The sequence below is a fragment of the Lynx rufus genome, unplaced genomic scaffold, assembly GCF_022079265.1.
Source record: "Lynx rufus isolate CCGP_SWC_20201006 ecotype Redwood Valley unplaced genomic scaffold, mLynRuf1.p SCAF_5, whole genome shotgun sequence".
NCBI lineage: Eukaryota > Metazoa > Chordata > Mammalia > Carnivora > Felidae > Lynx > Lynx rufus.
In genome coordinates this window covers 44,066,516-44,094,335 of record NW_025814867.1, presented here as the reverse complement: position 1 = coordinate 44,094,335, position 27,820 = coordinate 44,066,516, and the positions used below count along the sequence as shown (strand labels likewise).

The 27,820-nt window shown below is 43.1% G+C and overlaps 1 protein-coding gene across 1 annotated transcript; it reads right to left on the bottom strand.

Annotated features, from left to right (window-relative positions):
• Positions 1 to 15: 15 nt before the first annotated feature.
• On the bottom strand, positions 16 to 26,909 carry TM4SF4 (transmembrane 4 L six family member 4). The gene is made up of 5 exons (XM_047099817.1): positions 26,736 to 26,909; positions 25,193 to 25,282; positions 13,622 to 13,758; positions 4,096 to 4,285; positions 16 to 33 (listed from the first exon to the last, which is right to left on the bottom strand). The coding sequence occupies exons 1-5, from the start codon at positions 26,907 to 26,909 to the stop codon at positions 16 to 18; spliced, it is 609 nt and encodes a 202-aa protein (XP_046955773.1).
• Positions 26,910 to 27,820: the final 911 nt, after the last annotated feature.

Here is a 27,820-nt window from a genome sequence, read left to right as displayed (position 1 = left end):
GCTCACCAAGGAGATTTAAACTGGTCCATCTCCCTAGAAGGTAGAAAAGTTAATTATGACATCATTCTTTTTGTTTTGTTTTTGCTTTCTTCTCTCCTCCCCTCCCCACCCCCCCCTTCGTCCTGATTATTCCTACCTGGTATTAGTTACCTATTGAATATTTTCAATACTTTTCTGTTTCAGAGCTTTAATCTGTCACTTACCTGTTTTTAGGTTATAAGAGGTGAGGCTTCAATTTATTTTGTACCATTTATTATTATTTTTGAAAATGTTTGTTTATTTTTGAGACACAGAGAGAGAGAGAGAGAGAGAGAGCGAGCATGAGCGGGGGAGGAGCAGAGAGAGAGGGAGACACAGAATCCGAAGCAGGCTCCAGGCTCCAAGCTGTCAGCACAAAGCCCGACGCGGGGCTCGAACCCATGAACCGTGAGATCATGACCTGAGCCAAAGTTGGACGCTCAACTGACTGAGCCACTCAGGCTCCCCTGCATTGTTTATTATTAAAAAATTTTTTTGATAAGAGGTGCAGAGAGCTTCAGTGAGTATCCAAAGCCACAACAAAGAAGTAGAGGAGCCTGGATTTGAACCCAGGCAGGTTGATCCCAGAGACTGTGCCCCTTTCCTTGAAGCTGCACTGCCTCACCAATTTTCATACCTTAGTAAAGAACAATCAGTACAATGGCCTGAGCCTTCTGGCCGTTGATGTCGATGCATATTTATCACCCTGTGTTAGACTCAGCAACCTTAGGAAATAGGTTTAAAACCCGCATTTTGCAGACAAAGAAACAGTTGCGTGCAGCTGACTTTGCCAAGACTGCACAGCTGGCACTCAACCCCGATCTCATAGCTTGTATTTAAGGCACGTTTCCATCTATTACCTCATTTAAGGACTGTGCCAGGCTCAGAAATCTCTCAGTAAATACTTTCTGCTTGAACGGATGGATCTGCACGCTTTCCGTAAAAGCTCGGCAAGAGGCAGTTGGGGTAACTAAGACTTGAGAAGTTAGGAAGCTTGCTGGGGTCACTCAGCTAGGAGGTTGTGGAACTAGGCCGTGAGCCCAAGTCCCCCCACAGCGGGACGCTGCGGGGGATGCTGACCAGCTGTACGAGAGGCAAGCTGCCAGCACGAAAGGAGTCCTCAGCAGACTGATCGTTAAAAAATGCAGCTCTCGTGTGCACTGAAATATCTGGTAGTGAAGGTTCTTGAAGCCTGCAAATGGCTTTCCAGTGGTTCAGAAAGAGAGAGCAAGCAAATATGAACAGTTTGTGGATCTAGGTGAAATTATACAGGTGTTCATTTTACTGTTCCTTTAAATTTTATGTACAGTTGAAGTTTTTCAAATAAAAAGTTGGAGAAGAAGGAAGGGAAAGGAAGGGAAGGGAGGAAGGAAGGGAAGGGAGGAAGGAAGGAAGGAAGGAAGGAAGGAAGGAAGGAAGGAAAGAAGGAAGGAAGAGAGAAAGAAGGAAGGAAGAAAAGAAGGAAGGGAGAAAGAAAGAAGGAAGGAAGGAAGGAAGAAGGAATAGAGGAAGGGAGGGAGGGATGAAGGAAGGAAGGAAGGAAGGAAGGAAGGAAGGAAGGAAAGAAGGAAGGAAGAGAGAAAGAAGGAAGGAAGTAAGGAAGGGAGAAAGAAAGAAGGAAGGAAGGAAGGAAGAAGGAATAGAGGAAGGGAGGGAGGGATGAAGGAAGGAAGGAAGGAAGGAAGGAAGGAAGGAAGAAGGAATAGAGGAAGGGAGGGAGGAAGGAAGGAAGGAAGGAAAGAAGGAAGGAAAGAAGGAAGGAAGAGAGAAAGAAGGAAGGAAGGGAGGAAGGGAGGGAGGGAGGGAGAAAGAAGGAAGGAAGGGAGGGAGGGGGTATTCAGGAGGTGTATATTCACCTTCTGATTCTCCGATTCACATGCACTGACAGCTATGGAGTCCATCTACTGTCTTTTGACTATCAAGTGATTTACTTGTTAAACTTGTTAAAATATAGTGTTTGTACAGATGACACTCACTGAAAAAAGTCAATGTACTGGCACCTATGGACATATTTTTTAAATTTATAGATAATCCTCAAATTTAATAAACTACTATTTTCTATTTAAAGGGCAGCTATATTTCTAATAAATCTTGCAATGAAAATTTGCTTCCTAATTAAATATATGATTCTCTTCTGTGTCAGAAAAGGAAATAATGAAAGTGTTTGAAATGAGATGATTTAGCAAGCAGGAATTCATTTTGGATGACCCATAAGATTTAGATGCTCAATAGTCTTCACTTCTATCATAAAAATCATTTTGATGGATTACTCACTGGTAGTTTTCTTTTCTTCTCATTTGTGTTTAAAGACCAAAAAATTTAAATACAACACGATAGAACTGAAAATTTACAGAACAAAAGACCCAATACTCAGTGAAATTTATTTGTAATACAAGCATTTTACAGTTAATTTGGGGGACCTTTTTATTTATATTTTGTATATTTTAAAATTTATGATTGTGAAACCTTTTTTTTGAATAATATAAGCTAGAAGGAAGGAAATAAGTCATTTCCTTCTTACCCATCATTTAATATTTGGGTTGGATTTCCTCTAGGTTTCTTTTCAATTCATAGTGTTTTTTTCTTATTTACATGGTTGTTTATTTGTATACTTTTTTTATCTAGCTTTTTTTATTTTTATTTTTTTTAAAGATTTTAGTTTTAAGTAATCTCTATACCCAGTGTGGGGCTTGAACCCACAATTCTTTAAGATCAAGAGTCACATGCCCTTCCGAATCAGCCAGGTGCCTCTGTATCTTGCTCTTTTTAAATAACACTATCTCATAAGCATTTTCAGTATTATTACAGTTTTAAGAATCTTTTTCAGGGAGGGTGAATAAAAACAATAACGAAGAAACTCTGAGACGATATAGAAGAAATCAGGTAGAGACCGAGAGGAACCGGGTAGGTAGAAGACAGGGCAGGCTTTCCAACTGAATACTGCTGTATGTTTCTGACACACAGACTTAATTTTTGACCTGTGTACATATAATGCTTGTTAGAAATTTAAAGAAAATTATTGGAAACATTTAAAATTTGGGCATAACTGGGGCGCCTGGCTGGCTTAGTCAGTTAAGCGTCTGACTCTTGTTTTCGGTTCAGGTCGTGATCTCACAGTCTGTGAGTTTGAGCCCCGCATGGGGCTCTGTGCTGACAGTGTGGAGCTGGCTTGGGATTCTCCCTCTCCTTCTCTCTTTGCCCCTCCCCCACATGCATGTTCTGTCTCTCTCTTGAAATAAATAAATTAAAAAAAAAGAATAAAATAAAATTTGGACATAATATTGTATTAAATAGATAGGTCACAGTATATATTTATTTACATAGTTCCTCAATTATGGGACTCTCAAGTTCTGTTTAATTTTTCCTCATATGTCAGTTTGTGTTTTTAAATAAGTCTGTGTGTGTCTGAACAATTGCCTGATCTGGTTTGGTCACTAGTTGAAATAATCACAGTCTTGCAGGCCATACGTTTATTTTTACTTTTTATATTGTTGATAATTTATAATCATACTTGGAGACTAAATCCTCAGTGATTTCCTTTTTTTCCCGCCCTGCGTGAGAACCACTTCTCTCTTCTATATCAGAAATCTCATCCAGTGTTAGGTTTTGCATTGGTATGTTCTGTTCTTTTCCGGGGAAAAGAAAATGCCCTGACATGTGTTCCATGTATTTCTTGGCAACTTCCATCCACTGTCTAGATCTATTTAGGGAATAGTGAGAACGTTTTGGGCCAGACCATGACATGTTATTGACAATGCATGTGTATGACAAATGCCCAATTCCTGGGGGTCTTCGTATAAATAATAATAAACATTATTGTAAACTTCTACATGTATTTAGAGTCCTCTGCCTCCAGGATTGTGGTCAACTGGGTCTGAGACTGAGAATTTTGGTCCACGTCAGCCTGGGTCAGCCACACAGTGTTACCATTCCCCTGAGCTGGTAGAGAGGGCTGCCTGGCCTTTCCATCCTGGTTTTCTGCAGCTACTGCTGTCTCCACCCTCTCCCCATTAGTGCTGGTGGCCTACCCTGGCCTCCTGAGCATGCCAAAGAGAAAGGACCAGGACCTCAACTCACCCCACAACAGCTGCAACACTGGCAGTCTCCGCACAGGGTCCCCAGGAGGCCGTTGACCACCTGGATGGCACAGAGAAGCATCTGGACTCCGCCTATGACCAGCAGGATGGAGAAGAGGGTCAGATGCCAGGGAACCACATCGGCAGGCTGCCGGCACTTGCTCCATAACGCCTCATCATTGAGGTAATCCCTGTCCAAAATATGGAGGAGAAAGGAGACATTTGTAAAACACATGCAATACGCTGGGCTACAAAGACACCATAATGATTTTTCTTTTGCAATACTTTCCATCCCAAACATAAGCTCCATAAGAGAAATGTCCCATAATGGAGCACCTGGGTGGCTCAGTTGGTTGAGCATCTGATTCTTGATTTGGCTCAGGTCATGATCCCAGGGTCATTGGATCAAGCCCCACTTGGGCTCTGAGCTGAGCATGGAGCCTGCTTATGATTCTCTCTCTCCCTCTGCCCCTCTCCCCCATTCACACACACACTCTATCTCTATTAAATTTAAAAAGAGAAAAAATAAAAAAAAAGGAAACCTATCCCATAATAATAATTTTAAAAACAACATCTAACATTTTTATTAAATATATACTATGTGCCAGACTCTGCTCTAAATGTTGTACACATATCAACTCATTTTTTTCCACATAGAAGCCTTATGAGACCCTTCTCATAGAAACCTAATGAGGAACCTTCCATTTCACAAATAAGGACATTGAGGCACAGAGAGGTTAAGTGGCTTACCCCTAGGTTGCATAGGTACTAAGTGACAGAGTGATTTTTGTGAGGGGACCAAAAGGATGGGTAAATCCAGTATCTATGAGGGGCCTGGAAAATGAAGATACCCTGGGAGTAGACTCTTACAAATGTTCATGGCCATTATCCTGCCAGTTGTTGTTAGGGACCATTTGGGCTTTTGACAAAATTATCTGTCAAGTCTAGTGGCCTTGTAAAGTACAGTCATGTCAAAGGGACACTTAAAGGGAAGAGCTTAATGTTTGAAGGCCTAATTCTAGCCAAATTGCGAATTTTGCTCAACTGTATTTTTGTTAACATGTAGGGATTCCGCATGCAAAAAGATTTAATTAATTAAAAGGAAGAAATAATCTGCTGCCTTAATACATAGTTTATAAAATTTTGAAACAGGAGAAACTGCAATATTTTATAAAAATATATATATATTAGGAGTTTACTACAATATAAAGGGCATTGTGTCTTGAAGGAGAAATGGGAAACCTATTGTCTTTCAGACAAAAACAAGAGTAGAAGTGGATAAATGCTGTGGATTACTGTAATTTTTTCTCACATTCTTAGAGCCACAAATTGGTCTCTACCTCTGCCTTTATGTATCCTCTATCCTTTCAAGGACTCCATGGGAAACTCCTTCTGGCTACTAAATTAACATCTACTTCTGTTTCTGACAAATTCCCCAGTGCATCAGTGCTCATTTTAAATACATTCCATATTAAGATTTTCAAAAATCTTTGGAATGATGGCAGATACCCTGGAGTTTAATAGAGCACAAGGAATAAAGGAAAGAAGGAGCATTTTGCTCTTGATTTAAAAGTAAAACACTGCATTGTTTGGAGCATTGATTCACTTTTCCATAGCTGCTCATTAACTGTGTGACTTGTGTACTTATCTGTAAAGTGGGAATAATATCATTAAATTGTAGGGTTGTGACAATTACCTGAACTAACACTAGTGACGTGCTTAGGACAGTGCCTAACATATAGTAAGTGCTCAGTAAATGCTAGTATTTTTATTATTTTACTTAACCTGAGCAGTGTGGTCTAAAGGCAAGAGATTGGTATTTTGGATTGAGTTGAACCTGGGTTTGAATCCAAGCATTCATCTTACTCTCTGTGTATTCCTCATACAAGTTACTTCCCCCCACCCTCATAGCATCAGTTCTTCATCTATAAAATGGGCTGAGAACAACCTCACAATTGTGAAGATTCACAAAGATCATGTACTGTATGTTATGTACCATTGTGGAAAACTTCCTTTTATTGTAATTACTTGTAAACACTCAACTTTCTGTTCCGCATTTTTCGATGTAGTCCTGTATATCTTTACAGTTTTCAAACTTGACTATAGAAAGTCGTGAAGACACAATATTTTCCAGGCACATTTTATAAAGAAAGGATTCTAAGATGAAGCAATTGGCGATCCTGAGTTTTTTTCCCTCTGCAAGAGTTTGTGCAGAGATGGGATGACAGCACCTCCTGGTGGCTAAATTGGTGAAATGCTCACGGGGGAGCCTTGGAAGTAAGGGTGGAGTTTGGGCACCTGGAGAAAGAAATCGTCTCAGTTCCACCCACCTCATCCCCCACAAACCACCATAAATACACATTCCAGACCCTTCTTCTCTCCTCCCAGATTCTCAGGGCCTGAGGCTCCCCGAGATGTTGGCAATGATTGTTGTGGCCAACTCCCCAACCCCACGAGACAGTGGGCCCTAATTTTTTGTGGAGAAAATCACGTTTCCACATTCTGTGAAGCAAGGAGAGCTGAGGCAGTTTAAATCCACTTGACTGGAGTTTTAAAGCATCCCATTATTGTGAAGGGTATTTCCATCTGAGCTGTAGTAATCCCGCCACATCCGTATAGAAAGCCATGGGTTTCACCTCTTGAAAGCAACAGAGGCAGCTGACGGAAAGAAGAGGGGCTCCCGAATGCTTTGCCTGGCCCACTCTGCCTGGCTTGTTCTGGGGTCACATCCCCTGGGACAAACTCCCCGATCCTCCTCCTGCCCTCAGCTGATGTGGGTAGCCCTTCTGTGCCTCCCAGCTTTCTGTGTTTCCTCTGGAAGAGCACCTAGGACCCTGTGCTATCACCGTCTGTCCATTTTCCTGTTCTTCTTTTCAGGGCTGTATGCCCATGTGGACAGAGACCGTGTCTCCTAACACGGTCCCCAGTTCCAGCACAGGGAGTGATCGATAAATAACGGCAACTGTCACGTACTGGTCCTGCCCACGTGCTTTACATCATCTTTCCGAATCCCACAAGGAGGTGTTCTTTTACTTGAACGAGGCCTTGCATAGAGTATAGCCTCCACAAAACACGGAACGAACGAACATATACACAGATTAAGAGGTTGAGGCGAGTGAACGCAAGTGCCTGGATTTGGTCTTCGGTCTGTCTGACTCCGCAGCTAATGTTTTTAATCATTACACGAACTCCCTATGTTGAGTGATTATATCCCTTCGGTATATTTGAAATATGACTTATTTATTACATTTGATTTATACAACATATTTATAATAGCTTGTCAATTAAGGTTTACCTGTACCATGATAAAGGGAATAGTCTCTTTGAGCCTTCATGTGACTGGATGAAAAGATAGGAATTAAATCACAAAATCATTATGAAAGCATAACGTTTCAGAAAGCTCTAATGCGTAATCTGTTCACGGTAATGAGTTATATTCACAAAAATGAATAATAAGGCTGAATGTTTAGCAAACAGCATGTGGCAGTAATTGTGCCAAAGGCTTTCTGTGCATCGCGTTCTTTCATTCTTGCCTGAATCTGTGACGTAGAGCATGCTGTTACCCCATCTGACAGAGGAAGAGCTGAGAGGTCAATGCACTGCCCACGATGACCCCACTGGTATGTGGCAGGGGTGTGACTGGTCCCTAAGTCCAGTCAGGCGAAGAGCGAAGCTGCTTGACATCCATGAGTGTTTCGTGCTTCCTGAAAGCTGGAAACCCCGGGGGGTAAGCCCACATCCCCCCGGTCAGTGTGGCTTTCAGCTCTAGGGAATGTGTTCAAGAGTAGCTTACGGGGTTCCTTGCTGATGAGCAATCTCTGAAGTACAAATGCAGATGGTCTAAACTGAAAGTCCAGGCAGAACATTTATTGTACTCACTTCTGTGTTTTGGTGTGAAAGAGCTCGCCACACCTCACCCTCCCCAGGGAGCAGGCAGGGTTACAGCCAGAGGAGGGAGTGCTGTGCTTGGCCATGTCCCTTGTCCCTCCCCCACTGCTATCGTCCTTGGCCTTTCCTCTGGTTCTCCCTTCTGTGGCTGTCCCCATGCCTTGTGCCAGCTGCTTCCCTTTCGGCAGCTCAGGGTCAAGGTAGAGGTAGCCAATTGTCTTAGAAAGGAAGACCTTGGATGGGAGGAGGTCCTACTTCAAAGGAAGGCAAGAGGGTGTATCTCAAAATGTCCTAGGTTTCTTTTTCCTTCTAGGAGGCCTCTTTAGTATGGTTCTCATGACAGAGAAAGTTAACTGTCTTTGCTCTTTTAACAAGATTGCCAACAAACATTTCTGAGGGAAAAACAAACAAACAAACAAACCCAACCCAGGCTATGTCCTATGGCATCGAGGAGCCCTGAATTTTGTGCCCCAAGCTGGAAATCTTGGAGTCCAACTCAATAACCTGCCCCCTATTTCCTCACACCTAATCCTGATGATTCCATCTCAGATCTCTGAAATCTGTGTCCTTTGGAGCCCAGTTCCACTGCCTCGCTGGTGATAACCTTATCAGGATTATTACTCCAATCTCCGACTTTTGTCTCTTCTTACTGAGCATGTCTTCATCCTCTACATCACTGACATCACAATCGTCCTAGAAATCCCAGGTGGCGGTGGCATGTCCTGCTTGAAGTCCTCTGCTGGTCCCTGAGGTCCCAAAGTTCTGGCCTACCTGTCAACCACGTCCCCAGGTGGTGTCCCCTTCTTTTCCTCTCCCCCACATTCACCCCGAGCTTCAGGCTTGCAGTGAACAGACATTCTCTGAGCATGTTGGGCCTTTTCATGGTTGTCTCAAGTCCTCCTCTTCTCTCTGCCTGAAATGTGCTTCTCCTCCCTATCTGGAAGGCACACCTTTGCTCATATCCCCAAACCAGCCCATGTCACCTCCTCAGAGAAGTTTCCCTTGCACTCCTCCATTTCGTCCCTTTCTGCATTGTGAGGGTGTGACCCGTGTTGTCGCTCTAACTAGCCCTGCGCTCGCTGGGGCAGGGGCCACATCCATCCTTGTCTGCTTCACATTTGGGACAGGCTTCAGCACAAAGTAGGGTACTGGCCAAGTGTGTGTTTGCTTTTTCAAATGCTCCTTCTGCTAATTACTAGCTGTGGAGCCCTGGGCAAATTAATCTTTCTGAATTTCATTTTTCTACTGCAGGGATAAGAATTCTCAGTTTTATTAAGAAGATTAAGTGAGATAATGTGTGCAAAAACATTTAGCCCCTAAACAGTGAGAAGGAGAAGGAGGAGGAGGACTAGTAGGAGGAAGAAAGGGAAAAGAAAGAGAAAGAGAGAGGCGGGGGGAGGGGGGAAAGAAGGGAAAGAAATAAAAAAGGAATGAGAAAGAAAGAAAGAAAGAGAGAAAGGAAGGGAGAAAGAAAAAAGAAAAGAAAAGAAAAAATAAAAGAAAAAGAAAAGAAAAGAAAAGAAAAGCAGTGGTAGTGGCTGCCACTGCCATTTGGTAATAAGGAAAGAGTGACAACTGTCCTAGGTCCTTATCTTCAGGCTCATACAAGTGATTAATACTTGTGCCTCACTAGTAACTGTGCATGTGTTAGATTTGTAGCTATAACAACCACGTCAGTGTTTATGCTCTGGGATCCCGTGGATAAGAAGAGTCCACGGAAGCAGAGACCCTGAGCTATGCTACACGGAATCTATAATCGACACAAAAAGTAGAGAGTGCAAATCAATATCACTTATGTTCTAGAAAAGCCATTGTGACTTAGACTCAGAAAAATTGGATCTGAGCTTCAGTCATTAGGAAACAGCATTTATGGGGTGCCTGGGTGGCTCAGTCAGTTGAGTGTCCATCTTTGGCCCAGGTCATGATCTCTCAGTTCATGAGTTTGAGCCCCGCAGTGGGTTCTCGGCTGTCAGCACAGAGCCCACTTTGGATCCTCTGTCCCCCTCTCTCTCTGCCCCTCCCCTGCTGGTTTTCTCTCTCTCAAAATAAATAAACAGAAGGAAGGAAGGAAGGAAGGAAGGAAGGAAGGAAGGAAGGAAGGAAGGAAAAGAAAGAAAAGAAAGAAAAAGGAAAGAAAGAGAAAGAAAGAAAGAAAGAAAGAAAGAAAGAAAGAAAGAAAGAAAGAAAAGCAAAGAAAGAAAGAAAGAAAGAATACGAAAGACCATTTCTTTGGGCAAGTCACTTGTCCTCTCTGGGCCTCAGCTATCTTCCCTCTGAAGGAGAGTTAATAATCCCACAAGTTTTCTGTCAGGATCAAATGAAACATGTGGGTGAAAGCACTTTGTTAACGGAAAAACACCAAGCAACCGAGGTTCGATTACTGTTATAAAAATTCAAGCTGAGCCCCTGCAGTCCGAGGGAAGGGTTGGAGCTGCTGTGGGAGATAAGGTCATAAAGGAATGTGAGTTCTTGCCTGAGAAGATAGGACACAGGATGTAGGAGACAATGGAATGCTGACAGGAGCCTGCCAGGTGGCAGAGAGGATGCCATGTGACACATTCCACCTAGATCCCCCCTCCTGAGAGCCTTATCCTGTGCCAATCTTGGCATATTTCACGCCTTGTACAGAGAGAGGACTTGCACCTTCTGTGGGATTAAATTCCGAAGTCAGGGCGTGAGGAGAAAAAAACAAAACCAAACCAGAAATAGTCAAAATCACTCTTAAATAGCCTATCGGTCACCTGGAAAGCGTAGGCTACATGGTTTTGTAATAAACCCCTACACAGCGATATTTGATCCCATGATAGTTTGAAGCCACTATGCAGACATGGTGGCACTCAAACCTCTCTCCTGTCAAAGAATTATCAAAGCCTTACCATGAACAGAGGAGGGTGGAGAATTCTGAAATGTGCCTGCTTGCCTGCAAAGTTTATTCTGTTCTGTTTGTACTATTAAACCTCTCTGATCTGATACAAGTCAATGAATGGGTTAGTTGTTGTGAGAAGACCCGATGCCATGTGTGAAAGCATCTATCACGGAGTAATGTGCAGTAAAGGGCTATGATGCGCATGAAAACTTGCTTCACCAGAAGGACAGAGGACTTTGAAAAGTTGTTTCCTGTCCTTCCCCCACGCTGGCATTTCCTGTAGTGGCCCACAGACCAGCTGTCACTCTCCTGACCTCGGGCATGGATCCCATTCCATCCCAAGCAGGGAGCGGGTGTGCCAGGGAGGGTGTTAGGGTCTAACGCTATTGTATTGCCTTCAGGCGTTACTGGGCAAGTGTTGTGTTTCCTTTCTCCGTCCTTTGTTTTGGACATAGGTTCATTCTAATTGATTTTGAGTTCATCAAGGGTAGTATCATTCAAATAACAGTAAATACAAAAGCATGTTTAATACTGTGCTTCTGTTGTTGATGGAAATAATAGGAGAAGGGTCCTTAGAAGGAGACATAATCTGTAGTTTCATAAACTCTCAGGGGAAGAACCTCAGGAAATGGATCTGGTGTCTGATTTCTATGCTCATGTAGGCTAACCCCACGGCAGCGGGGCCCCAGCAGTCCTCTGCAAGGTAAGGGGGCACAGTACAACCATTGCCTTTGGGAATCCCTGCATGTGATGGGGATACTAGAGGCCTGTACTCCTGTTTAACTTTATTTTTTTAAATTTTTTTTTAATGTTTATTTATTTTTGAGACAGAGAGAGACAGAGCATGAATGGGAGAGGGTCAGAGAGAGAGCGAGACACAGAATCTGAAGCAGGCTCCAGGCTCTGAGCTGTCAGCACAGAGCCCGACGCGGGGCTCGAACCCACGGACCGCGAGATCACGACCTGAGCCGAAGTCGGACGCTTAACCGACTGAGCTACCCAGGCGCCCCCTCCTCTTTAACTTTAGAAGTAGGGATGATACTTTACATGAAACTCTTGTGAGCTGTATCATAACAGAACCAGTACCCTCTGTCTCCTCATCTAAAGCCTGCTTTTGAAGTTCTTTAGACTCTCGTTGTAAATGAACATGTAGAGTTAATAATTGTTGTCCTACAGATTTCTTTAGGCACGGTCCCATCGTCCAGTGTAGGGGCACCTCACAACCACATTTCCTGACCACCTAGATGTGTCAGTCACTGTGCCAGGTGGTAATGAACAAAGCAGAAATGGTCCAAGCCCTCCTGGAGGTCAGAGGCTGGTGCAGCACTGTCTCACAGACTGTCTGTGACAGTGGTAATGTCCTTTATCGGTAAGGGTCAATGCAGTTGCAACTAGACACATGTGGCTGCTGATACTTGAAATACTGATAGTGTGATTGAGGAATTTTAACTTTATTTCGTTTGAATGAATTTAAGTTTGAACAGCTGCTGATACTTGAAATACTGATAGTGTGATTGAGGAATTTTACCTTTATTTCGTTTGGATGAATTTAAGTTTGAACAGACACATGCCCGTGTCTACTGTGGTGCACGGTATAGTCTATGGGCAGAAGGGTGTGTAGTCTAAAGACACTAGAACTCAAGGGCGCCTGGGTGGCTTAGCCGGTTAAGTGTCTGACTTCAGCTCAGGTCATGATCTCACGATTCGTGAGTTCGAGCCCACATTGGGCTCTGTGGAGCCTGGAACCAGCTTTAGATTCTGTGTTTGCCCCTCTCCAGATCACGTTCTGTCTCCCTCAAAAATAAACAAACTTTAAAGAATTTTTTTTTTTTTTAAAGATACTAGAACTCAAAAGTTGGAAGGTAGGAGTTTGAGCGCTGCCTCTGCCCTTAACCAGCTGTGCGACTTTGAGCAAGCCAAAATTATTAAGCCTGCCTTGGCAGGGTATAACTACTGCTTGCGGTTGTTGTGGGGATTAAATTATAAATTTGTTGGGGGGGGGGAGTTCTTTATCAGCTACAGAGTTCCATGACAACATGCAGTGTTGTTTTAACCAGTTCTATTAATATTAAGTCTCGTGAAGAATCTACAATATTCTCAATGTCATTTTCAATAAATTTGCACCTTAAAAGATAGTCTACTCATAGAAGATCTAGGGAGCCTTTGAGCCCTGTTAGTGAGTAATCATTCTCGTTTTCTATTATAAGATTTTCAATGGAAGCCACCACTTTCTGATAATTAATATTATTAGTTGCCTCATGTCGCTGCTCATAAATGTCGGGTGTCAGTAATGACACTGCAAATCTCCTTCTCTCAGGCCAGCTGAAGCACCCCCTCTTGGTTATTTCTCCTGGTGTCTGTCAAAAGAGCAATTAAAAGGGCCCCTGGGTGGCTCAACTGGTTAAGCGTCCAACTTTGGCTCAGGTCATGATCTCATGGTTCGTGGGTTCGAGCCCCGCATCGGGCTCTGTGCTAACAGCTCAGAGCCTAGAGCCTGCTTCTGATTCTGTGTCTCTCTCTTTGCCTCTTCCCTTCTCACACTCTGTCCCTCTCTGTCTCTCTCTTTCTCTCAAAAATAAATAAACATTAAAAAAAAAAAGAGCAATTAGAGTGAGATCTTGGGCAACTTCACTCTACCCCCTCTCCAGCTCTGCTTCAGAGGAGCAACATGCCTGACACTAGTCAAATGAAGGTGACAGGACCTATGCAGGGTCTCCCTTGGGCCATTTACCTGCCTTGTGGGGACACGTGGACATCACAGGGTGCACCTTACCCATCGTGGAAGGGGTAGCCCCACGTTCTATTGTCCATGAGACATTTAGGACCCCTGTTGATGGAGATGGCTGAGATGACAAATGAGTATCCAGCACCCAAGAATCCAATCACAGCAAATATTGTGGAGGTGAACATCTGAAAGAGAAGGAGAGAGACAGGTGGGTTCTTAAGGTGTTCCAGAGGTTACCCCCAGCACACCTAACCAACCAGTCTGTCGTTGAGCATAGTGTCTCCAGGGAAGTTATGGGGTAAGAGCCAGTCTTCACAGTAGGTGGGACCTGTGGTGTCTCCTAGAATGAATTTTGGTATCTTTTTTCCCCTTCTTCTCCCCCATTCCCATATCTTTCTTTACCTATTCATTGATGATTGAAGTGCTAGTTATGGTTGATACCTTTGAACCATGGTTTTTAACCTTGTTAAGAATAGAATCTCCTCCTGATCTCTCTCTTTCTCAGGACTAATATGAAAGGCTGTCTATTACAGAATCAAAGAATCTTAGAATTGGAAGTGGTCTTAAAAGTCTTCTGGTCTGGGGTGCCTAGTTGGCATGAAATGGGCATGATAAGGCCTGCCTACAAGGTCTGTTGTGAAAGGTAGACATGACAACTTAAGTTAAATGTCAGGGGCTCCCCTTCTCCCTTCCGTGTATTACTAACAATCTTATCGCAGAATATATTTGGGCAGGGGGCGGGGCAGGGATGGGTTTGGGGGTGGAGAGGACCTGATAGTGCCTGAACAATTGGAATCTATGTAATAATGGAGTTCCACTTTAGCTGGTATTTGTTTTCATATCATATGTGAACGTATTTTTGGTGCAACTTTCCAAGACTGACCTCTGCCCCATGTGCCTTATAAAGTCTTATCTGACTTCCTAAGTCAAACTAACCATCCTCTCTTTCATCTCTTACCCCAGTACCCTGGACTATATAAACTTCTGTCATGGCACAGTGCCCACAAGACATTTATGCATAGCTTTTTATGTCCGTCTTCCCCAACCGGAACATAAGCTCCTTGCCGTCATGGACGAGTTATTTGAAGATAGGTAGGACATTGCTTTACCCTGGCCATCATGTATTTGGTTTTTCTTCTTCCCACCTTTTCAAAGGCACCAAATAACTACTTGTTGGATGTTTTCAAAGACTATGGTTTCATGTTACTCATTATTTGAAATTTTCCCTTTGAGTTTTGTGTCTAGGGTAGCCAAAATCCATTCTCACCATTAGTAACATTACTGAACATAATCTAGGTAAGAAGTAAATGAAAATTTTGTTCAATTTATCAAGTTAGAACAGGCCATCTCTTTTCCAAAGGATATCTAGGTGAACAATTTTGGAGATTTCTGGATTATATGAAGTTAAATAGGCTTCACTCCTGTTTTACTTCTAAAAATCTTTGTGATACGCTGAAGTCAGTGAACCTCCAAGAAGGGGATATACTATGTATGCTGGAATATAAGCAAAATTATTAGCTCCCAAGTTATCACTGATAAGTGAGGAAATTGCCTCAGAGTTGAGTCCTTATTTTGTCTATCAGACAATAGGGCACTTTCTCAAATACTTTATTTTGAACAACCAAGTACCGCATGGGGGAAGACATTGGTCAGAAACAACCCAAGTAATGTTAGCTGAGAGAATTGTATAAAAATTTTTTTCTGGGGGAGAGAAAAAAAATTTTTTTTTCTGAACACTGATGTATTAATTATTCTAGGAAAGTTGGCCTCACAATTTCTAGTTCTGAATGTTACGGTTAACAAACCTTTTAAAGGGCATTCTAAATGAGCATACGTAGTGTTGACAGTTGTGGGGATGGTTAACATACACCTGAAAGAGAGGTGTTCAAATACTGTCTTTGTCTGACGTGAATTGCTATTTGTGACTGAGTGAAATTTCCCATGACAGCATCATACATGGCTACAAAAATGTTGTATCCGAACTTAAATGGAAGGGAAGATGTGCTGTGGGAAACTCTTGTTGGCTCAAAAGGTATCTTTAGTAGTAGCAAAGACCTGGTGTCAAAAAAGCAATAATACATTTAAAAATAAATGAGTGGGGGAAAGACTTATTTCAAAATCAATGTATTAAAATTTTATAGAATGTGATTAAAGTATGTGCCCATCATTCAAAGTTTGTATATTAATGTCAGTCAAAGAGCTTAAAATTTTTTTTTAATGTTTATTTACTTAGAGAGAGAGGGAGCAAGCGAGCGCCTGAGCGGGAGAGGAACAGAGAGAGAGGGGGACACAGAATCTGAAGCAGGCTCCAGGCTCTGAGCTGTCAGCAGGGCTTGAACCCACGAACTGTGTGATCATGATCTGAGCTGAAGTCAGATACTCAACCAACTGAGCCACCCAGGCGCCCCTCAAAGAGCTTTTTAAAAAACTTCTTTATGGAAAAATAAAAGATGGTTTGATATTCAGTTTAGCCTTATATTTGGGTGTATATGGTGATTTGCAGAGTTTCCTGGTCTCATTGGAACCTATAACTTTTTTTCCGTGAGTTCTTACAAGAACACCTTTTGGAAAATGCTGCTTCAATTCTTAGTGACAGTTTATCTGCCTAGTTCTCTGTCTCTGGGCCACCTCCATGTTCCAACAAAATTGCTGGTCAGTTAGACACAGCTGATGTAACTCTAGGAATGGCCAGAACATTCTAGTACAGCAATTAAAAACTTATGCTCAGGGCAGTTTCTTCTCATGTTACCTTTTTTCATTTCAGAGTGAGACTCTGAATGGTCTGAAAACATTTGTTGACAGTGCAGTTCTTTGTGATGGATTGGGTTGTCTCAATGAAAAGCAGATTCTGTGAAGAAAAGGTCTCTTAAAGGTATCTTAAAACTGGTTAAAAGTCTTCAAAAGCCAGGATTTCCACTAAATCAATGGTTAAATATGCTTATAATTAATTTTTGTACAAAAGTTCCCCAAAACCATTTAATGCAATCATCTCGCCTTTTAGCTAATAAAAATAGCTCCATTCAGTGAGAACCTTAGATGCCTTATCTCATTTAATCCAGGGTTGAACTAAAACAACCCAGGGTTTCAACATCTGCTGATGAGTAGTGAGAGGAGAAGTCTGACTCGCTATTCCTGCTGTGTGAGCTGAGTAAAGGATTTTAGATTAGCACTCCTGGAACATTTTAGCAGGCAAATATTTAAAGATGCAGAAAGTGAGTACAAATGCACACGTTCTTCATGTTAGGCAAGTCTGAGTAAATGAAAAACCAGGTTAGTAAAAAATATCAGTTAGATGGTATTTCTCTTTGCAAGCAGTCTCCATCGTAAGCACCTCTATACCAGTACTGTCCAGTGAATTGTAATGAGAGCCACGTATGTAATTTAACACTTTCCAGTAACTACCATTTAAAAACTAAAAACAAAAACAAACCAAGACAAACAAAAAAACCACCAGTGAGAATAATGTTAATAATATGTTCTCTTTAACTCAACATATTCAAAAACTATTATTTCAACATATAATCAATATGAAAATTACTAATGAGATACTTTACAGTTTTTGTAGTAATTCTGTGGAATCTGGTGTGTATTTTATACGTATGCTACACCTTAATTTAGATCAGCCACATTCCGCTGCTCAATAACCCCATGTGAACAATGGCTGTCCTATATTGGACAGTATAGTCTAGAATATTTGAAAAATTGATCTTTGGTAGCAAAAGTTTAAAAGACGTATGGATATAGTGTGCACTGAATTTATGATTATGGGTACTCTTAGGGAGGAGGGAAATATGATAGAAGAGAGGAGCACAGTGACTCCCAACTGAATCAATAATATTTTACTTCTTGATAAAACTATCTGAAGAAAATGCAGCATCAGGTTACAACCTCAGAAATCTACTGGTGGCATGGTCTGATTTTGTATCCAAATTTGAAACACTTCCCGTTAAAATAAAGAAACGACCCAAATTGATTTTTCATCACTTTTCCAAAATGGATGAACCATATGAAGCAAGGTATACTTTTTTTTTTAACTTTAAAAAAAATTAAAAAAATTTTAAAGTCTGTTTATTTTGAGGGAGAGGGAGAGACAGAGAGCGAGCATGAGTGGGGGAGGAGCAGAGAGGGAGAGAGAGAATTCCAAGCAGGCTCCTGCACCATCAACACGGAGTCCAATTCGAGGCTTGAACTCACGAACTGTGAGATCATGACCTGAGCTGAAATCAGGAGTCGGATGCTTAACTGACTTAGCCACCCAGGTGCCCCAAAGCAGGGTATACTTTATGTCCCTTTGCTTTAAATAATTTCGCATTCAGAAGTCTTTAAAAAATTATCAAACTCACTACTCAGACATATTATCAGTCTTAAAACCACTAACTTTTAGTTATGTTAAAGATAACTATATCATGGGTTTCATGGTAAAAAATTTTTCATATTAAAAGAAAAGTTATTGAGCTCAAGTTGAATACACGAGGGTAGACATTCTAAATGGTTGTTAAAGTAAACAGGCACGGTGGGGGTACTTGGGTGGCTCAGTTGGTTAAATGTTGGTTGGACTCTTGGTCTTTGATCTGAGTTCAGGTCATGATCTCATGGTCACAAGATCTAGCCCAGCCCTGTGTTTGGCTCTGTGCTAAGTGTGGAGCCTGCCTGGGATTCTCTCTCTCCCTCTCTTGCCCCCACCTGCTCACGCACGTGTGGTCTCTCTCTTTCACTCAAAATAAATAAATAAACATTTAAAAAAAATAGGCAAAAGGCCTGGAAAAATCTATGTAAGGAGACACAAAATTGGGAACAGAGGTAACCTCTAGAGAGAGGAGTTGCCAGACTTTTGAGTCAGGAATGTGAGGCTCCCTTTGTAGGTTTTGTACTATGGCAATGCTTTCCCTAGTCAAAATGAATAAATAGTAAAGAGAGGCACCACTGTGCAGTGGTCAAGGGCGTGGGTTACAGACATATTGATTTGGGTCTGAGTCTTGGTTCTCTCCTTTATGACCTTGGGAAGTTAGTCTTTCTAAGACCTCCATTTCCTCTTCCATAAGATAAGGCTCAAAAATAAGTACCTGCTCAGGGAGATCATTATGAAAGATAGGCTAATTGATAGTAAATAGGAAATCAAAAGTACACATCTCCACAGGATCAGATAACCTCCAAGTGGGGTAGGCTATTAGATAATGCCCAGTACTTCACTGATAGGATACCTAGAAATCTTTCTTGTCCTACTTTTCTTTTTTTAAAGTTTATTTATTTTTTGACGGGGGGGGGGGGAGAGCGAGAGAGCACGTGGGAGCATAAGTGTGGGAGGGGCACAGAGAGAGAGGGAGACACAGAATCCGAAGCAGGCTCCAGGCTCTGAGCTGTCAGCACATAGCCTGACACGGGCCTCGAATTCAAGAACCGTGAGATCATGACCTGAGCCGAAGTTGGATGGTCAATCGACTGAGCCACCCAGGCGCCCCTCTTTTGCCTACTTCTGAGTTTTGGATTATTTCCTATGACATTAATAAGCACTTGATAAATGTCATTATTATATTGTAATGTTTTTATTATCATATCCTGACACACTTTACTTTCCACAAATACCGAGAGCATCACGCTCGGCAGAAAAATAACAGGCCAACTCTCAGAACGCACGTTCTGTTCACATTGTTAAAGAAATGTGTTTAAGTATATGCTGTAAACACTTCCCTTGAAAAAGAAGATAAACATGCCCTATAGTGAAATGCCCTCGAATTCACCACCTGTCAGCTTTAAAACCTTCCTCTCCGGCAGGCTCTGGAGGCAGAGGACATGGGATTGGACCCCAGCTCTGCCGCTGCCCATGGTGTGTTCTTGGCCAGTTGTGTACCTAGGTTGGCTGAACCCGATGGAGGAACCACTGGGGCCTGGGAAGGGAAGAGGAAAATGGGTGGCTTGGGGACATAGCGTTTAGAGACTTGAGTAGTAGCAACGTGTTGCGGAAACATCTCTGATGGGCGTGAAGGTTCCTCCTTAACAATTATTCTGAGATATATAGAGATGACCTGATGCATTTTTTCCCCTTTAGGATGTTACCGTTCTGTGTTTTCTGCTTCGCCACACTTGGGAAGTGGGGGGGGGGGGCTGGCGGGGTGGAGTGTGGTGAGCAGAAACTTAACTTGAACGCACCTCTGTTTCCTTAGTTACAAAACGGGGGGTTTAATGCCTAACTCAAAGAGTTAGTGTGAGAATTGAGCCTGATAAAGTGTAGGAATCACCTGAAATCCCTCCTGAGCATTCATTTGCTTCACTCATTCAACCACCATTTGTGTCCTCACTACCCAGCCACCTGCTGCTCCTCTCCCCTCCTGGGCACACGGATGCTTGCAACATCTTCCCCCATCCTTGTAGTGTCCTTACGAAGGGACATGTGTGCATTATCCCTTTCACAGCAGAGGATTTTGAAGCATAAAAAACATTTAGTTTTTTATTTCTTCTTTCAAGATATTCTTCATATTTTATTTCTTCTTTCAAGATAATCTATTATTTCAAAAGAACTGTCTTTTTTTTTACAATTTTTTAAATGTTTATTTATTTTTGAGAGAGAGAGAGAGAGAGAGAGCGTGAGTGGGGAAGGGGCAGAGAGAGAGGGAGACACAGAATCAGAAGCAGGCTCCAGGCTCTGACCTGTCAGCACAGAGCCCGACGCGGGGTTCGATCCCATGAGCTGTGAAATCATGACCTGAGCCGAAGTTGGCCGCTCAACGGACTGAGCCACCCAGGCGCCCCAAAAGAACTGTCTTTCTTAAATTCCCCTCACACTGGCTGTCACACCAAAGAATGCAGAGGTAAAAGAGTCAGTGCTTTTGGCCTCAGCAAATGTTCCTTTCAGAAGTGCTCACACAGGAGGTGTCCCTAGGGGGCACTGGTGAGCCAGGCACTGCAGAAGTGCTGACTCCACATTGAATCGACTGATTTCAGAAGTGATCAAGATCCTCCCTGGAGACCCGTCAGTCAACCATCTGGCCTTGCCTGTGGGTGGAGTGGGGCTTTATCTACCTGATACGCGTTCAGGATGCTGAAATGTTGGCCTGCCCCTAATATCTCCTTTATCAATCTACCCTTCAGTCCCATTATTAGATACTCCTTTGAGTCAAGGCCAAAGTCTTCAAAAGGCTGTTGTTTTTTTTTTTTTTTTTTATGTTTATTTTATTTTTGAGACACGGAGAGACAGCATGAACAGGGGAGGGTCAGAGAGAGAGGGAGACACAGAATCTGAAACAGGCTCCAGGCTCTGAGCTGTCAGCACAGAGACTGACGTGGGGCTCAAACTCACAAACTGTGAGATCATGACCTGAGCCGAAGTCGGCTTAACCGACTGAGCCACCCAGGCATCCCCAAAAGGCTGTTATTAAAGCACAGACTTATCATCCCCAAAAGGCTGTTATTAAAGCACAGACTTAACATGAATGAGTGGATAAAATTAAAAGAGATCCTAGGGACTCTGAGAGATCTTTTTTTTTTTTTTTTTTTTTTTAAGGATTAGTGTGCCGGAGACCCTGACCAGTCACAGATAAAGTGCTGGGAGGCCACTGAGAACCTCTTGTAGGGGAGGAAGGGGGTGGAGACCCAAAAATAAATCCCCCATCTGGGTTTTCAGAGCCCACCTCAGAAGCCACCTTCCTCTCATAGTTTTTGCCCTAGGACTCACTTTTCTCAACTTAATTTATTAAAAAAAAATTTTTTTTAATATTTATTCGTGAAAGACAAAGATACAGAGTGCAAGTGGGGGGGGGGTAGAGAGAGAGGGAGACACAGAATCCGAAGTAGGCTCCAGGCTCTGAGCTGTCAGCACAGAGCCCAAAAAGGAGCTTGAACTCACGAACTATGAGATCATGACCCGAGCCAAAGTCAGAGGCTTAACCGATTGAATTAAGCCACAGCTTAATTTATTTAAAAGAGTGCAGCCCCCAAGTCTGGGCTTCAAGTTTGCTCGGCCTCAGAGGAGAGCTGGCCTCCATTTTCTAGTTTCACCATGAAATATTGGTTAGGTGATCTCAAGATTTTTTCCAGCTCATTGTCTTGCTTTATCTGTACAACCACCATATCCTGCTTCTACTATCTATTGATTATCCTGGTTTTACAGCCAGGGAAGGGGAAGAGAATGATGCAGTGACTTCTGAAAAGTATTCCAGAAAGACTTTAGCAAGGAAGAGAGGACAGAGAGGCCAGGAAACAAATGAGAGCAAGACTGTGGAAACAGCGACGGGATTTAGCCCCATAGCCCTTGGCCTAATTTGTTTCCATCTCATAGGACTTTGTACCTAGCTGGATTTCTTTTTTTTTTTTTTTTTAACATTTATTTATTTTTGAGACAGAGAGAGCATGAACAGGGGAGGGTCAGAGAAAGAGGGAGACACAGAATCTGAAACAGGCTCCAGGCTCTGAGCTGTCAGCACAGAGCCTGACGCGGGGCTTGAACCCACGGACCGTGAGATCATGACCTGAGCCGAAGTCAGATGCTTAACCGACTGAGCCACCCAGGCGCCCCTATACCTAGCTGGATTTCTTAAACAGTGTTCTGCAGAAGCCTAGTGTCCCTTAAACATCTGGAGGGGAGTGCTATGAGCCTTTGGAAAAATAATTTGAATCTTCAGCATTATAGTGCTAATCAAAGTATGCTGCAGCCTTTTCCTTTTTGTCTGACAAAATGTTTTAGATTCCTTTCTTTAAAAATGATTATTGCTTGGTGCTCCAGAGCCTGAGAACATGAAGGAAACAGAGCTCTGAAACAGAGGCATGAACTCAAGAACCCTTGGAGGACCCTATAGGAAACACTCCGCCACGCCCACTGTAGGCCATCATTGTGTCAAAATGCAGGCCCACAAGTATCAGGTTCATTCATCTTTTTATTTTTTGAAAAAGAAGTAGGATATCTAAATACTTCTGTAATATCTCTATTTTCAAAAGCTAGCAACTGATTAAGAACCAAAACAAAAAAAAAAAAAAAAAAGAAAAGGAAAGAAATTTTGCTGGCCACCTAGAGGGTGGCTGTCCCTGCATCCCTGGTCCAGGGTGGCCGTGGCTGGTTGTCTTGGCTGACAGTCTGGCAGAGCTGGTCCTTTGCTGGGCGCTGCCCTTGTGGACTATCGGCCAGTCATTTGGAGGAGTCATCCTCAACCCACACCAAGGGCAGATCCTTCGTGGGTGGGGGAGTCGGTTGGGGAGCTCAGACAGACAGCCTGAATTGGGCAGACCAAATGTTTCAGGTTTTATTAATGCAACTGTGCTTGTAAAAATATGACTTTTCTCCCTTTCTTTTGGACTTCGTTTAAGTCTATTTGAAAAACAAGTTTCGCACAATACTTTGAGTATTATTTCACTTTTCACTGTGGATGTATATAAACCTAAAAACAAAAAGTAAACAAACAAAACCCTTGTTTTGATACTGGGTAATCTTCAGCCTTCTACTCAATACCAGAGAATGAGCTGTTAGGTTTCTAAGCAATGACTCTTTTTTAATTTTCATCCAGTTTCTTAATTGCCAGTTCTTTTTCAAATTCTCATCTTCAGCTTATTCTCCAAAAATCCACAAGGTATAACAGGATTACATTCAAAGGGCAAATGAGTTACATAATTCTTCATTTCCCTTATAATTAATTATATAAAGATATACATGTGTAAAACACGTGTTATACAACTATATCAAATAAATCATGGTTAATGTTTACATCTCTTTGTAAATGATGATTTTAAATGTTATAATAATCAATGCCCAAAAAAATGATCCGTGCTTACTTGGGACTCACGATGGTGTTTAGAAGGTAAGAACATTCTCTTTGAATGATCTTTGCATGCAGAAAACCGTAACTGTATGCACAGTATACCAGCCTCAGCCCTTCATATGTGCTCAGTGAATATTTTTTGATTAAATAAAAGAGCAAATATAATGGGGAAGAAATGTTAGAAAAGATTCTATTTGGGAACAGATAGCTATACCTTTTCCTTTAAGAAGTTAAGTTAAGCTTGAGTAATTCATCATTTGGGGTTCATGAGCCTGTTAGAAGGACAGTTGAACTTCAGGGGGGCAACGAGGGCAGGAACCGTCCTGACTCATCAGCCAGCCAGTAATTCCAGTTTGACCTTCTTTGTTTTTGCCATATCAGTGTACCCGTGCTCTTGATATTTTTCTTTAAGACAACTCTCTGTTGCATTCATTTATATCACCACTAGGAGTGAAGAGCTAGAATCATTAGCAAAGACAGTGCAGTAGTTTCGAACTTTTAGTTCTTGTTGCTTGTGTTCCTGGAGCCTGAAACTTATTCCCCCTTTGTTTTTTGTTTTTTAAAGTTTATTTGTTTATCTTGAGAGAAAGAGGAAGTGTGCATGAGAGAGAGTGGGGGAGGGGCAGAGAGAGAGAATCTCAAGCAGGCTCTGCACTGTCAGCGCAGAGCCTGATGTGGGGCTAGATATCACAAACTGTGAGATCATGACCTGAGCCGAAGTCAAGAATCAGACGCTTAACTGACTGAGCCACCCAGGCGCCCGTTTGTTCTCCCTTTGTTAAAAAGGGGGGTTATGAGGGTTTGGGATGGCAAAGACCTCTTTCCAATCAAAGTTGAATATTCTCTTGATAAAATCAACAGGACTGAAGGAGAATTGACAAGGGAATAACTTTCTATGCTATTGAAAGATACAGCCCACCTGACTGCCAGCAGAGCCTGTCCCATACTTGGGAAACTCTGATCTGGTTCAACATCCTCATTGTACAGATGAGCAAAGGGAGGCAGAGGGCAGCACAGTGACTCGTCCAGGTGCAGGGATGGGACCCAACCCCATTTCCCAGGCTGGAGTGGTGATGCCTAATCTCTCTAGCTCACCTACTGAAAGATGCTTGACTGCACAAAACAAGAAAGGAAACAGAAGTCCTGAGTCAACAACGTCTGGGTGGAAGTGGGGAAGTACTGGGCACTGAGGCAGTGAAACTGGCAGCTGTGTAGATGGGGAATTTAGAGGGCTGTTGGGGAGGGGCTGTTATCAGCCCTTATGCTGCCCTAACTCCCTTTACAGATGAGACAATGCAGGCCAGAGAAGGGAAAAGACTCGCCCACGGTCTCAGGCCTCTCAGTGGCAGAGGGGAGACTTACAGCCCCCATTCCTGCCTTCCATGCCTGCCATTCTTTTTTTTTTTTTTATATAAGTCTATTCATTTATTCTGGGGGGGGGGTTCAGAGAGAGGGAGAGAAAGAATCCCAAGCACTCTCCACGTTGTCAGCATGGAGCCTGTCTCAGGGCTTGATCCCATGAACTGTGAGATCATGACCTGAGCCGAAACCAAGAGTCAGATACCTAACTGACTGAGCCACCCAGGCACCTGCATTCTTTATATGGCCCCACTCCAGTTATCTAGCTGTGACATCCCTGCCTCTTTACAAAATCTAAAATGATACTCATATCCTATAAGTATCGGGGCTTTTTAGTGTTTAAAATTGCATTATTATTGTTATTTTGCACCAGCAAGAAATCCATATTTAGGTATGTGCCAGCTGCCTCCAGAGTCCTGCCTGGGGCTGGTGATGCATCCCCATCCCCACCATGCCAAGCACAAGAAGACAGTGCACCCTGGACTCATTCTGGCAGCTGCCTTCTGGGTTAACTTACCGCGAAGCGCTTCCCACAGCTCTCGTTGCCGCAGCATCCACAGCAGTCATTGTTCTTCAGGCCCAGGAACACCAGCGCGGGGAAAATCATCTGTCAGCAAGAGAAGCACCTCAGACTGGGTCTGACATGAGAAATGGGAGCCTGTGCCTGCCTGGCTGTGAGCGGAGCTATGTCCGTGATGCGGGACTCAGGGGCTAAAAGGGTATGGCGAGAACTTACAGAGCATGGCTGGTGCAGTAGATGGAGTATTAACTGAGTATTACTGAGTGTCTAGTTTCCATGAGGCCTAATTGCAGCTTCAGTGAGGCAAGACTTCAGGACCTGACATCCTGAGTTTCCATTTACGTGGTAGGTTAGGATAGCGATAAGAAACTTGTCTGCAATCGTTTTGAAAAGTGAGTCTAGGGGCGCCTGGGTGGCGCAGTCGGTTAAGCGTCCGACTTCAGCCAGGTCACGATCTCGCGGTCCGTGAGTTCGAGCCCCGCGTCAGGCTCTGGGCTGATGGCTCAGAGCCTGGAGCCTGTTTCCGATTCTGTGTCTCCCTCTCTCTCTGTCCCTCCCCCGTTCATGCTCTGTCTCTCTCTGTCCCAAAAATAAATAAACGTTGAAAAAAAAAATTTAAAAAAAAAAAAAAAAAAAAGAAAAGTGAGTCTAGTCTCTCTCTCTCTCTCTAAATTGGAGGTTCCCATCCTCTCCTGGAAACAAGGGGTAAATGTATCATTAGTGAATGAGCGGAAGAGGAATCCACCAACACCTGCTTCTTTTGGTGGTTTTCAGTCAATCAGTTTGCCAGAAAGTGTGTGTCTACAACCCCCAGCACTATCTTGTTAGCATATAGAAATCAGGGGGCGCCTGGGCAGCTCAGGTCATGATCTCGCGGTTCGTGAGTTTGAGCCCTGAGCCTGGCTCTGTGCTGACAGCTCAGAGTCTGGAGCCTGCTTCGGATTCTGTGTCTCCCTCTCTCTCTGCCCCTCCCCCACTCGTGCTCTGTTTCTGTCTCTCAAAACTAAATAAACATTGAAAAAAACTTTTTTTTAAATACAGAAATTTGGCAGCCCTCAGTCTGGTTCGTGGAATTCGATTGACCCATGAGAACTGCCAGCCCAATCTTGGGAATTCATTACTTATTAAATTTAGTGGACACGCTCTCGTCAGGTCCTAATGGAGAAGGGAAATCATTAAGACACTGACTTTTCATCATGCAACGCTTGGGCTTTTGTTAGCAATGAAATATCTTCTTGTTCAAAAGTACCCAATTTTATTTTTTCAACTTTTTTTTTTATTTATTTTTGGGACAGAGAGAAACAGAGCATGAACGGGTGAGGGGCAGAGAGAGAGGGAGACACAGAATCGGAAACAGGCTCCAGGCTCCGAGCCATCAGCCCAGAGCCTGACGCGGGGCTCGAACTCACAGACCGCGAGATCGTGACCTGGCTGAAGTCGGACGCTTAACCGACTGCGCCACCCAGGCGCCCCAAAAGTACCCAATTTTAAAAGGATTCGACAGAACTCTCTGGGGGGATTTTAAGGCTTCCCTACTCACCAAGACCCCGCTTCCTAATATTCCTCCGAAAAACCAGACCTCTTCAGAAAGGTGGTCGTTATTGTCTATCACTTTTCCTCCAGGGAAGAATAACAGGATGTTAGCCAGGAAGCCAAACAAGGCGAGGGGGATGAGGGTGCCCCCCAGGCACTTGGCGCAGCCCCCCGTGCACATATTGGGGAAGCACAATACAGGTCTGCGATACAAGGCTCTTCAGCGCCTCCTTCACGGGGTCTCTTCAAAGTTATCAGCCAGAGCGTCCTTGTAAATGTCCCCAGTTCAATCCGTATTTTGGAGCTGAGAGCCAAATGAGCCTGTGAGCTGTGTCCTTGGAGTTGCTTCTGCTTCTCAGATGTAGCACACCCTTGATGACGATGGACATTTATACATTCTCCCTGACCTGAAGTCCTTTTTTTTTTCCTGCACTCCATAAATGAGATTATGCGCAGAGCAATAATTTTGCCATGGAGACCAATAACCTCTGTTAATAATCAACCAACACAGGCAAGACACTCACATTGTTGCAATCGAACACAGGGCTGGAACAAACAGCATTTAGAATTTGTGCACCTTTAATCTGTCAATGTCACTACCCAGATAAGGAAATATTTCCCCCAGGCTCTTCGTAATCACTGTATAATTGAGTTGCATCCTAAAATCATGTCTCAAAAGTACTTAATAGTCTACAGTGTGTGTCTTTTTGTTTCCACTGAAAGCCTGGAATGCAAAAGAATTATCCAAAAGAGCTTCTGTTTTCCTCAATACGAAAATAACAATTTGATGGCCTCATTGGGTATCACTGGGCCCGGACCTACAAAAATTTTTTAAAGGATAAAATCAGAATGATTATTATTTTTTTCAAGTTTGTTTATTTATTTATTTGTAGCACACAAGTGGGGGTAGAGGCAGAGAGGGAGGGAGAGAGACAATCCCAAGCAGGCTGCACACAGCACAGAGCCTGATACAGGGCTTAAACCCACAAACCGTGAGATCATGACCTGAGCCAAAGTCAGACGTTTAACCGACTGAGCCACCCAGGCGCCCTGCAAAGAGTACTTTAAATGCTCCTCATCTTCCGTGAAGAG